Below are 13,097 nucleotides of genomic sequence, written 5' to 3'. Positions count from 1 at the left end.
TAGGAAGGATCTACTGCAGTAATAAAACTCCACATCCATAGTTTGGAAAACGATAAAATATCAGTCCCTACATCCGGAACTAAAATGTGGGTTTTTTTTATTCAAAATACGCAAATAAGTGTTAAAAAAAAAGTTATCAAACTATATATAACGTCATAAAAAGTGGCGCTATACAGTAATGGTAACTGCACCGTTAATGTATAGCGCCACTTTTTGTGGCGTTATATATAGTAAAACTGACACATCTTACATAGCGCCACTATTAATGGCACTATACCCTAAAATCCCACCTTACATAGCGCCACTATTAATGGCGCTATACCCCTTATTAAAAATCCTTCCGTCTTCTTCTTCTTCGTTTCATCTCCATTATTTTACTCCCTTTTGGTCCCCCCCGATTCTGCCCCATTTTAAAAATAAAAAATTGGGTCCCCCCGGCACATAAAAGTTGAAGATTCGTGGTCCCACTGTCGAGTAGAGCTTCGTGTTATTGTGGATTCACTCTTCCGGAGTCAAAATTTTGATCTATTTACATTCCGAAAATTCTAAATCGAGGTATTTCGATTTATTTTAAGTTGAAACTTTTATAACAATGCATATTACTTGATTTGTATGTGTTCTATTTCGGTTTGTGTTTATTTTTTCCGAAACTAGCATGTTAAATTTTATCCGGATTTAATTTTAGTGTTGTATAAAAATATGTAAATTAGTCTAAAAATGTGTTTGTTAATATCCTCATGTATATTTATGTGTTTTTATGCCGTTTAGTTTAGATTATTTTTTAGCGTAGTAAAATGTAGACCTTTTTAGCGTAGTAAAACGTAGACCCTTTTAGCGTAGTAAAATTTAGAGCCTTGTAGCGTAGTATTGTGTAGTATTTTAGCTTAGAATTCATTTTGTTTAATTATCTTATATTCTAGCACGAAACCCATAATTATAAAAAATTTATTTATATATATATATATAAATATATATAATTTTTACAATTAATTTATTAAAAAATATGAATAAAAATTATAAAAAAAAACATAAAATTATTAATGATAGTTTGGTACCACTGAGCCTCAGAAAATCTAGCACGAAACCCATAATTATAAAAATTATATATATATATATATATATATATATATATATATATATATATATATATATATATATATATATATATTTTTACAATTTAGTTATTAAATAAATATGAATAAAAATTATTAAAAAAAAACATAAAATTATTAATGATAGTTTGGTACCACTGGGCTTCAGAAAATCTAGCACGAAACCCATAATTATAAAAAATTTATATATATATATATATATATATATATATAATTTTTACAATTAAGTTATTAAAAATATGAATAAAAATTATTAAAAAAACATAAAATTATTAATGATAGTTTGGTACCACTAGGCCTCAGAAAATCTAGCACGAAACTCATAAGTATATATATAATTTTTACAATTAAGTTGTTAAAAAATATGAATTTAAATTATAAAAAAACACATAATTATTAATGATAGTTATTAAAAATTATGAATTTACAGTTGACGACATGGATGCACCTATACCTCCCGACCCTCGGACGTCGGAGCTACTACCCCTACAGCCCCAGCTTAGATCCGAGCATATATGGGGGGGAGGGTTGCTTACGCAGACTTTTCGGGGCAGGAGAGTTGCTTAAGCCTATAAATTTTTTGCTTATAATAAAAAACCTTACTTACTTTTAATGAAATATTTCTGGGGGGAATTTTTAGCACACAAAATAACTACAATGACCCCATTATTTATAGGTGAAACAACACACATATAGCGTCATATCTAATGGCGCTATATTAGATAGCGTCATATCTAATGGCGCCATATCATGATGTTGACAAGACGACTTTATGTCAGCTTTTTGAGTTCGACAAGACAAGGCACACATAAATGGCGCTATATTTTGCGTATTAAATATCGTGATGTCGACAAGACAACACACACATAATAAATATACCGATAATTATATTAAATTATTATTTAAATAGGTAAAATGGGAAAGTACAAATCATAATTAACAAACAAGAAAATTTTATTTCATAAATACTTAAATCGTATACATAACAACTAATTATTACAACATGAACTCATGGGTAGTTAGGTACAATAGAAGAACACCCGCCCTGAGCTTGATTACTGTTGCCACCCAAAGGACATTTTCTACGGTCGTGTCCTGTTTGCGAGCATATACCACATTTTCTACGGTCGTGTTTTATCAGGAAAAAGCATCCCTTTTGCAAGCACCGTTGGTCTAGACTCATCCCACATTGCTGTCCGGATTTCATCAAAATCTCTTGTGAGAGTTTCCACATCCGGCACGGCTGGCAAGTTATCAATATAAGGAATCTCCTTTGAATGAAACGGCACTTCAGACTCGTACACTTTTCGTCTATGGGGGGCTCTCTTCAAATCAGGTCCTTCCTCCTCGTCCTCTTCATCACCATCCTCACGAGCAAATAGTGTCTCGTCTCCCGATTCATCGGCATTGTTATCGTAATCGCTGTTCTCTTCCTCACTCTGTTCATCTGCCAGATCCTGATGTAATACGTCGTTTTCGGGCAATTGAGTGAGTACGGGTAGTTCAACTTGCTCGTTTTCACTGCACATTTCAACAAAAATATAAGCTACTAAATTAATAAATGCTTTATATATGGCTATATCATTTCACTTACAAGTCATAATGTGATGACATTCCATGATGAACGTTTTCAGTTAGGTGATGACTACCGGATGGGCCACTTGTAAAATTCATATCCGGTCGGTACCCCCTATTAAATAAATGAGCGTTAAAATTAATTCAATACGCCAAAAATATACATAATTAACACAAATGAAAATTGAAGTTTACCACTCTTCTTGTGAATTATGGAAAACAGGGTACAAATTATTTTCTCGATGCTCATTCGTCGACGATGATAAATTTAAATCTAGAAAAAATCTGTCATCCGGAACATGTCCGGCAAAAACTGATCCAGAATAACCACCCGATGACTGGGGGTTATCTCTACTACGCACAACCTCGTTTTTTGGAACGTCTTCGACCTTCACGTACATCTCCAACATTGTGATTACAAGAAATTCCCGGCATTCGTCCGGAGTCCTCAGGAAATCACTCAAAGTGTCATCATCGTCGATGTTAAACTCTGAGTAAAAAGCAACCCCTTGCGGCGTAACGGAATACGGATATCTTCCGGTTACTTTGAGTATCACTGAACGTTTTCTCACACTCATTTTTTTGCATAACAACGATATCAATGTTTCGTACTCCATTGAAAGTGGCAATTTAACATTACACTTAGCAGGTAAACTGTAGCCCACAGAGTTATTCTCCATCACAACCTCACCCCCCCCCAATATAATGATACTCTTATTCTACGTTCTACAGACATAATGAAAAAATGCTGGAGAATTTAACAACAATAGAAACCAACAAGAGTTAAAAAAAAAATTTGAATGAAGTTGTGGCGATTCTACGATGTTTATATAGGAAATGGCTAGCCGAAGAGGTTTTTTTTTTGTATATAACGCCACAAAAAGTGGCTTTATACGCTTTTGAATTATTGAACCCAGAAATTATTGGTGGGGTCAGGTAATAAGGGGTATAGCGCCATTAATAGTGGCGCTATGTAAGATGTGTCATTTTTACTATATATAACGCCACAAAAAGTGGCGCAATACAATAACGGTGCAGTTACCGTTACTGTATAGCGCCACTTTTTGTGGCGTTATATATAGTTTGGTAACTTTTCTTTAACACTTATTTGCATATTTTGAGTAAAAAAAAACCACATTTTGGTTCCGGACTCGGTTTAAGCGCGCATGTGTGTGTTTTCATCTTGCGCACCCCGAATATTCCGTCACTTATCTGCTTCCTGAGCATTTGTCTAATGGAATATGAACCTCAATCTTCTAAGGTTTTCACCAGATTTAAGTCACACCTCTGAGTGCACCATAGGAAGGATCTACTGCAGTAATAAAACTCCACATCCATAGTTTGGAAAACGATAAAATATCAGTCACTACATCCAATAAACAATTCCTCCATACCACTCAAAAGGGCTTCTGTAGTGTGCACAAGAGTTAAAAAGAGATTTTAGGTTTAACACTGAACAACCACAAGAAACAATATTGTATATTGCGTGGACATCCAAAGTAAAAATCATTAGGACTAAGCAAAGGGCTTCACATACAATTGCTGCCAAGTTTGTTCTAATATTCTCTTTATTGTGGTTAATGAAAATGATGAAAGCCAAATTGTGCAACTATTCCAATTTGAACAGCTATAGCCTATAGGCCACAAAAAAATAAACTTAAGAATAAGATCAAACTCAAAGCAAAAGTGAACATGGAGACAACGCATACATCCAATTCTCTACTTCTCTTCCAGGCGACGCAGCACTGATTCTGCAAAACTCTGTTGCCTACAGATACAAAACAAACAAACAGTGATTTCAAACTTATATAACCTCTAAATGCTTGAGTTGCAATTTTAATATCGCTAGAGCTTGCCTATCGGAAATTCAAACAAAGACAACAATGTCAGTGGCAGGCGAACTAACGGAACTTCCTTCTAGAAGAATAAGAAAAAGGATAGTAGACAGCAACACCATCAACATAAAGGATACACATGCAAAATGATCAAGAAAACAATTTAATACAGGGAACATAGCAGGTAAGGATCTGCTCTTTTTTTGAGGAGGTGGTAAAGGATCAGCTCTATTACTACACAAATCAAAGTAAACGTAAACTAGCAACACAAAGTTTTTAAGTCTATACTACTTTTATTTGGGGGGAGGGGGAATATAGGAAACGTACTTCCTCTCTCGATGCTTCGGGCTAGGACGAGAGTATTTTAAATATCCATCCCAAGGAACCTTTTTAAGACCTGCTCTAGCAGAAATGATGTCCCTCACCCTGAAAAGAGAGGATGGCAAGAATTTCCTTAAATAGGAGTACAATCCAAGAATTAATATCTCACATCTAATAAGATAATTGCCCCTGTTAGAACAGTGGTTACTGCTTTTCCAGCTGGAAATTTACCTCTCTGCAAACTCGATTGGAGTCTCCCCAGGTCTTATGTTCTGAGGCTCCAGGTACCAAACATCACAGACAACAGCCCAAGATGTCATGAGCTGCAAGAGGTGCGTTGTGAAGGATTGTCTGCAATTAATAGAAGAAAGTCATACTTCACACTAGCAAACAGAAAACAGGAGAGAAGAGAGTATAACGAGATGAATACTACCAAATAAACCAGATAAGTAATTTGGATTAAGAAAACCTTACTTTCTACTATTCCAAAAGGCGTCAACAAAAATTTTGTTGTACTTGATTGCAACAGGACAAACAGTGCAACCGAGTTCAAATGCTCCCTATTCATCATGCAAGAAAAAGGATAGAGGCATCAAAACCATTAGCTTAAACACTGGGGGGGGGGGGGGACAACTTGTAATAGCACCCTTTTTACCATAAAGATAATAAAAATAATACTGAAGACCAGAAACACCATAAAATTTACTTTTCTCCTGATAGTTGACGGGGGAATACTCAAAAAAGACCTATAATCTGGGTCAAGGAGAGCTCAACCCTTTAAAATTCTATATAAAGAGTGAATTCATTGGGACAACCTTTTTGAACATGACAGTGTAGTGGTTATTTACGCAAGTTCCCTCGGGGAATATAAGAAGAGGGTTGTTATCGGCCCCTTCAACATGTTGCCTCAACCTGAAAATTAAAATCTGTAAGAAAAATAGTAGGAAATGAGATGTCCAGAATGATTCTTCTGACATCACGTACTTTCGTGCTACAATTTCACGATCCTTGGCTTCTGAGCGGTTGAACCAGATACATCCAACACCTTCTAAAATGGTACTCTGCAGTAGTCCTGCAAAAATATTACTATTAATGAGAAGTTAATGTACAGAAGAGGAGACATACAACAACAACAACAACAACATACCCAGTAAAATCCCACACTAGTAGAAGAGGAGACATACAATTTCATAAATTTTGCCTTGAAGTCAGGTTTGCAGCCCAAAGTTCCCTAAATATGCATGTCATTTCTCTTCTCAAGAGCCCATAGAAAGGTGACTTTAACACCCTTAAAGGTGGCAACTAATAATGCAGATGACGTTGAGCCACACAATTCAAATACTTTGAAACAATCGAATGACACTCCATCATTAATGACAAGGTGAAGGACAGTACAAGAAGACATACGTGTTTCGCCCCTGTTGACCCACTTCAGCAGGGATGGATATAGCACCTTATAATCCTATGGGTTGAACTTAAGCAAATGGAATGCTAGAAATTAAGTTAGTGATAAGCAAGTTAGACTAAACTTTAGCCTAGACTGTACCAGCAGGGCAGCAAAGATGAAAAGGGTAACTTGTTTTTATAATTGGCCCAGCGATTTAATAAGACTCTATGCATACAAGATTCTAAATCACAGGAATAACCACTTTACCAAAATATGAGCTGCCAAAGTGTCTTATCTAGACTCGTACAAACAAGGTTTTAATTCTTCCTGGACAGGACGCTAACAAGATTTGCTTGCCCAGTAAAAGAAAGATAAGGAGATGGGGGGTAGCCATACAAGATAACCTGGAGTTTAGTCAAGCTAAAACTCTTATAACCATCACTAATTCCTACTATCCAAAAAAAAAAATGGTTTTGTTGGTTGAAAGCCAAATAGCACAACAACAATTAGAAGGTATAGGCAGGCAAATTATAGTTACCCTAGGCTTCAATATTTGCCGTCGATAAATTCCTTCACCAGCAAATCAAGTCAACTCTAATTCCACATCAAATGCACTCAGTTTGCACCAAACTTTTGCTATTACCTAAAGCAGCTAGCAGAACAACATCCACAAACTCCTACCTAAGAAGAATCATTTTTCTAAAAAGTGGTCCAATTGGCATGGCAAGAAGTTAGAGGGTTTACATAGCCAACTTATAGTTATGCTAGGATTCAATATTTGTCTTCCATATATATTTGACTAGCAAATCAAGTTCAACTCCAATTCAGATCAATGCACTCACTCTGCACCAAACTTTTGGTAATTAGCTTATGCAGTTATCATACCAAGATCTGCAAAATTCCTATCCAACACCCTGGTCTTGAATCAATAACTGAATTATAGGTTCTGATCCAAAAACTTGAAGTTAAAATGTTGAAGGTGTAATTAGGCCTTAACTTTCAGAAATGCTCCATGGTGTGATGGTATATTTAGGTCTGATTGTTAATACACATGTCCTCATATCAAGGCTCAACAACTTTTGACAGAGAGACAAAATGAAAGAGCAACCAATGCAAATACAACAAAATCTTACCAACCCATCCAGGATGCTTCTGCATGATCACTGCAAATGCAGTCATCTGCTCTAGGACAATAAAATCTATCATTGACGTGTGATTCGCCACAAAAACCTGTCAATAAAATGCATAAGTCAACTTGAGATGTATCAGAGAAGATGGTTCACATATGAAATACTACCTCTGTTTCAGTTTATGTGAACCTATTTCCTTTTTGGTCCGTTCCAAAAAGAATGACCCCTTTCTAAATTTGGTAATAATTTAGCTTAAACATATAATTCTACTCTTAATGAGAAGCTTTTATAATCACACAAATACTCTGGGCCCTTTTTTTACTTGTTTAGGACCACAAATTCCAAAAATATTCATTTTTTTCTTAAACTACGTGCCCAGTCAAACCGGTTCATATAAATTGGAACGGATGGAGTATAAATTATGGCGGCAGAAATACCTGCTTAGGTCGTATGCTAGGCCGTGGACCATGGTATTTGACAACCCCAGTCCAAGATGCAACAAAGAAACTGCATATCAGCTCCACCAGACATCTCTGGAAAAAATTAACCAAGTCAAGGATGTTAGAAACCTTATTCTTCAAGAGAATAACAAAAGTGCAACAGAAGCAAGTCTAAACATTTTATTAATAGTAGAGAATATCCAAACATATTGTCAATTTATCATACTCCTGGTGAAGTGATGTTTGTCTCAATGTCGATGAATATAATCTTTCTCCACAGTAAGGCAACGGATAAAGGCAAACATTACCATGTAAAGTCTGAGCAAATGCCAACGCGCAGTCCTTAACTAGTGCAGATAAAAGAGAAAATTTAAGTAACCAGATAGCAAGAGAGATACCTCAAGCTTTTTCCTGAACTTATCGTGTCCTTTCAGCAGGAAATGCACCGGGATATAGCAAGAGAGGAATATTATCCATCCTATTGTCAAGACAATAACTCTGCAATTGCATTAGAACCAAAGGATGACAAAAGTGAGCTTCTTTCAATGGGGTAGTGGACAACTATCCATCTTCTACATATAGAGGAAGTGCACTTATCATGGCCATGGTAGGTGATTAAAGTTAGTTTATGATTAGGACCCAAATGAGGAAAAATAAAAGAAATGAAAGAGGCTAAACCTTATAGGGAAAAGAATCCCATATCTAACAACAACCCCCAAGCACCATAAAGGGAACAAATAAATGTTCCAGTTCCAAGGTTCTGGTGGATTTGACTTGAAGCATCTGGTGAAAGAATCCTGCCAAAAAAGAATATGAGAATGGGTGTAACTAAATGAAAATGGGTACATGTAAACTTCCTTAAACTGAAAGGGCAAGCTCCAAAATAAAGTTTTATGACAAAATCCAAACGAAGTAAAGCTCGAATTGTTGTTTGTTAGTTAAAGAGCCAGCAAATTTGAAGTCACCGCCATTGCATAATTAACCAATTGACAATAAGGACAAGCTCCAACACCAACAAAAGAAGTAGAGACCAATTTTTATTTTTTTAATGGAAGTGCGACAATCAGTAAATTTGCAGTCATCGGTCGGTGTTAAATTAGTATAATTGAAATGTAAATGAAAAGGGGAAGGAAGAGGGAACTCACGTCAACAATGGCACCAGCAGCCTCAGTTAGGGTGGGAGAAATATCAATTAAATCGCGCCTGAAAGCAAAAGGGGGAATAAAAATCAAAACTCGGAACATGTGAAAAAAGAAAAAGGAAGAGGGAAGAGTGGAGGGGGGTTTACAGGCGAAGCTTGCCATGGGGTTCTGGGATGGATCCAGTTGGAAGATAATCTTCGAGATTGGGTCGATCCAAGTCCAATTCGGAGCTTGATGTTTTTAGCTTATTCATACTCTCTATTCTTTTTGAAAAATAATACTCCAGTCTGTATCAATAGAATCGAACGTATCGAGGATCCCAAGCTGAGGACTTGACTATTTTGTGCCCCAGTGATTGAAATAGGAGTAATGTTTTCAGACTTTTAACACACACAGAGCATTCATTGGGCTTCTCTCACTTCAAGAAGCTATTACCCTCTTTTCCTCACGCAATCCAAAGCCTTCTGCCACGTGGCATCTGTCTTCAACAAGGCAGTACAAACGCATAAACAGTCCACAAACACATCCATTATTTACTTTCATTCAAAATCAACTATTTACACAGAAGTCAAACAGTAAAACGGAACAATACTAGAGACCATACAAGTAAACTTCAGAAGCAGCAGATTACAACCAGATGTGAGTATGAATCAAATCGGATTGAAGTGAATTGTGTTTACCAAATTGAAAAACAATGGATTGAAGATTCGATAATGGATCTGCGAATGGGAGCGTTACCTGTTCTTCTCAATCACAGAGTAGAAACGATACTGAGATCTAATGGAAGAGATAATTAATTGGAGACCTTGTTTTTAATGAAAATCCTTTATAACCACGCAAATGTCATGGTCACCGCATAAAACTTTTACTCCTTAAGTTTTTAAGGCCACAAGTTTCAAAAGTCTTTTTCTTTTTCTTAAACTCCGTAATGAGTCAAACTGCCTCATCTAAATTGGAAAAAAAAAATATTTTGTGTCTCATACAACTCACACTAGTTGTATGATGCCTCTTTTTTGTCTCGCAGTTTTGTGAACCCAAAAGTGTAAGATTGGAGTCCACAAATTTGTAACACAAAAAGGAACTTCACACAACTAATGTCAGTTGTGTGAGGCACGCAATAAAATTTCTCTAATTTCAGTTGTGAGAGGCATACAATAAAACTTTTCTAAATTGAAACATATGGAGTATTTGTTTTTGTTTATCTAAAAGGAAAAGAATTTTCTGTGTATTAGAGCTTGTTTGGCAAGCTTATGAGAAAATAAAAAGTACTCTTTTTTTTTTGTTGTCCAAAAGTACATTCTGGAAATTTAAGATGTTTGGCCAAAATGGAAAAGTACTTTTGAGTCGTAGAAGTAGTTTTTGTGCTTTTGGGAAGAAGTTACAAATTCTATCTTCTTCCAAAAAGCTGAAACATAAGTAGAAAATTAATTTATTCAAGACAAAAGTATCCTTATATTAAATTTATATTTTTCAAACTATCCATCATTAATTTAACATTTCTATTTCTTTTTCTCTTTTTACCATACATTTCTTCTCTTTTTTATTCTATCATATTTTTATTTTCTTTCTTCTATTTCGCTTTCGAATATCCTCTCTATTATAACTATATATTTTCTTTTATATAGTGATTTATAAGAGTAGATTTTTAATTTATACTGGATGGTATGTTTTGATATATTTAAATCATCATATAAACAATAAGTAATAGATACCTAATATTATCGCTTTGGAATAACTATATTTTATATTGATTAAAATCTTTAGATTATATATTTATTATAACAAATATTTAAATTCATTTATTTCTCTTTCAAATAACATTAATTGAAAATTAAATTTTTACGGGCATTTTCATAATTTCACACTCAAAGGTAACTTTTTGGAATAGAATTCGCCAAACACAAAAATACTATTTAATGAATTATCAAAACACAAGTTGCTACTTTGCAAAAGTACTTTGTGAAAAGCACCTTTGAACAAAAATACTTTTAAAAATAAGTGTAGTTAAAATGAGAGGTGCACGATATGATTCCCTCTCGGTGTAGTTTAACAAACCTACGCCATCCATGGGAAAGAGAGCTCGGATCCCTTCTCAGAAAGCTCTAATAGCGCAGGCCACTGCTGCGCGAAGCACTACACAGATGAAACCGAATGGGAATCAAGCTGGTACGAGTAGAAATTTGTGCAATCCTGAGAAATTGGAACAATTGGGAATTGAAGAGGGGAGTGGGAAGATTTCGGCGGAGGCCGAGCACTTTGAGACTTCTGTGGAACAAGTTACTAAACTAACAGGAATCGAACAAGCATCGAGCTCTGAATCGAGGGAGTAGTCGAAAACTGGAGGTACAACAAATTCACATGGTGAGGTTATTGTTCCATTGCATGCAGTAACAGAGCAGTCACATGTGCAAGAAGAAGTGAGGGTAACTGATTCAATAGGGAAGGATAGGATATCCTGGGCAGATGAAGTTGAGGCGGAGGAAGAATAATTGCTGAAGAAGTCTTCGATTTGGGACAATTTTGACATTACCAAAGTATCAAATGCAGGTTTCAAACTGGATTTTGTAGCACCGGTAATGCATGGGGAAACACCTGTTTGTGATATTGAAATAGAGGATATTAGCACTGAACTGGCTTATTGGAAGAATGCAGTAGTGTGTTATGTACTTGGAGCACATCTACCCTTTGCAGTGTTAAATGGATTTATCCAGCAAATGTGGGCAAATCATGGAATAAACAAGATATCTGTGCTGAAAAATGGGATAGTATTAGTTCGATTTGATATAGAGCTGGGGAAAAATGAGGCGTTGCAAGGGGGATATACCATTTTGACAACAAGCCCTTCATAGTAAAAGCTTGGGAACCTACTATGAAATTCAATAGAGAAGAGTTATACTCGGTTCCTATATGGGTGAAACTACCAAGATTAGACTTCAAGTATGCTAGATCCAGTTTTAACGATGTAAATAATATACATGCACAGAAAATCAATTACAAGAAGTCAAGAAGATACCACAAGAATGCTGGAGTCAATCATGATGAATAAGGGAAGAAATCAATTAGCAAAGATTACCATACAATCAGCAAATCTGGACAACTAAGGAAAGGACTCGCAAATCTGGACGGAATCCAATCAGCAAATCAATCAGCAAAGAGCAACGTTGGAGAGAATCAAGCAAGCCTTAAGTTAAGGCACAAATCAGGGGCAGTATCCCGGAAGATCAAAAGTTATGAGAAGATTGGTACGCGACTAAGTTTGGAAAGACAAACAATCAAGGAGCAAGTTTTCACTCGTATCTCTGCTGAAGGAAGGAAATCAAGGAGAAGCAATGACTTACTATCTTATTCTTGGAAAGAATCAATTTCTTTCCAAGGATCAAATCTCTTGGGTTGTCAAGCCTCTACCATCCATCAAAGTATCTATATCCCCCCTTAAACCCTAGTCTGACATACTTTGATCGAAACAAAATCAATCTCTTTATTTTACTGCAAACAAACATTGTAGTTCACTAAGATCTGTTGTGTAACAAGTCAGGGAAAGAAAGAGAGCATAACACTGGTGAGGCATTGTATCAAAATGGAGTGCCGGAGAAACTGTGTGCAAATTCACTACAACTGTACTCGGAGAAACACATTTACTAAAAGAGAACTCTCTTGCAACCCAAGGGGACTGGACTAGATTCACATTGAATCTGAACCAGTATAAAATCTTGGTGTCTTTAATTCCTGCATTTACTTTCTGCAATTTACTTTCTTTTACTATATCTGTTGAATTATCATATCTAGTCGACTACTCAATAAATTAGTCAACTAATAAGCGATTAAGTTTAAATATTTACAATTCATCCCCCCCTCTTTCTTGTACTTTTAATTGGTATCAGAGCAAGACTCACATTTTACTTTTGCTTAACAACTTGTGAGAAAAGATCATGGCAAATCAAGTTATTATAGGAGCTCTTTTTCAGGAAGGAACTTCACAAGTTAGACCATCATACTTCAATAGACAACATTTCTCTCACTGGAAAGTACGAATGGAAATCTTTGCTAAAGCTTGCGATGTCAAAGTCTGGAGAGTCATTAAAAAGGGAAAGTATCCCCTACCAGCTAGCACTCCACCACTTGCTGACCCTGAAGATATAGATTCATACTCAAAGG

At 35.7% G+C, this 13,097-nt stretch overlaps 2 protein-coding genes across 6 annotated transcripts; both read right to left on the bottom strand.

Moving 5' to 3' along the window:
* Positions 1-2,157: 2,157 nt before the first annotated feature.
* Positions 2,158-2,791, bottom strand: LOC138881337 (uncharacterized). The gene is made up of 2 exons (XM_070161556.1): positions 2,707-2,791; positions 2,158-2,633 (listed from the first exon to the last, which is right to left on the bottom strand). The coding sequence occupies exons 1-2, from the start codon at positions 2,784-2,786 to the stop codon at positions 2,234-2,236; spliced, it is 480 nt and encodes a 159-aa protein (XP_070017657.1). The 5' UTR covers positions 2,787-2,791; the 3' UTR covers positions 2,158-2,233.
* A 1,355-nt stretch (positions 2,792-4,146) lies between these two features.
* LOC104222866 (glycerol-3-phosphate acyltransferase 9) lies at positions 4,147-9,779 on the bottom strand. 5 transcript variants are annotated; one of them, XM_009774190.2, is made up of 14 exons: positions 9,681-9,779; positions 9,089-9,420; positions 8,946-9,003; positions 8,479-8,597; positions 8,199-8,298; positions 7,798-7,893; positions 7,364-7,460; positions 5,828-5,915; positions 5,659-5,755; positions 5,318-5,403; positions 5,075-5,194; positions 4,850-4,948; positions 4,397-4,455; positions 4,147-4,321 (listed from the first exon to the last, which is right to left on the bottom strand). In XM_009774190.2, the coding sequence occupies exons 2-13, from the start codon at positions 9,193-9,195 to the stop codon at positions 4,407-4,409; spliced, it is 1,116 nt and encodes a 371-aa protein (XP_009772492.1). In that variant the 5' UTR covers positions 9,196-9,420; positions 9,681-9,779; the 3' UTR covers positions 4,147-4,321; positions 4,397-4,406. The 5 variants fall into 5 exon arrangements, with proteins under 5 accessions (XP_009772492.1, XP_009772488.1, XP_009772491.1 ...); XM_009774186.2 differs by having other exon boundaries at positions 4,147-4,455; XM_009774189.2 differs by having other exon boundaries at positions 4,147-4,455; positions 9,089-9,424; positions 9,681-9,768.
* Between the last annotated feature and the right edge of the window lie 3,318 nt (positions 9,780-13,097).

The sequence above is a fragment of the Nicotiana sylvestris genome, chromosome 1 (genome assembly GCF_000393655.2).
Source record: "Nicotiana sylvestris chromosome 1, ASM39365v2, whole genome shotgun sequence".
Classification (NCBI taxonomy): domain Eukaryota; kingdom Viridiplantae; phylum Streptophyta; class Magnoliopsida; order Solanales; family Solanaceae; genus Nicotiana; species Nicotiana sylvestris.
This window is presented reverse-complemented; position numbering and strand designations above follow the sequence as displayed.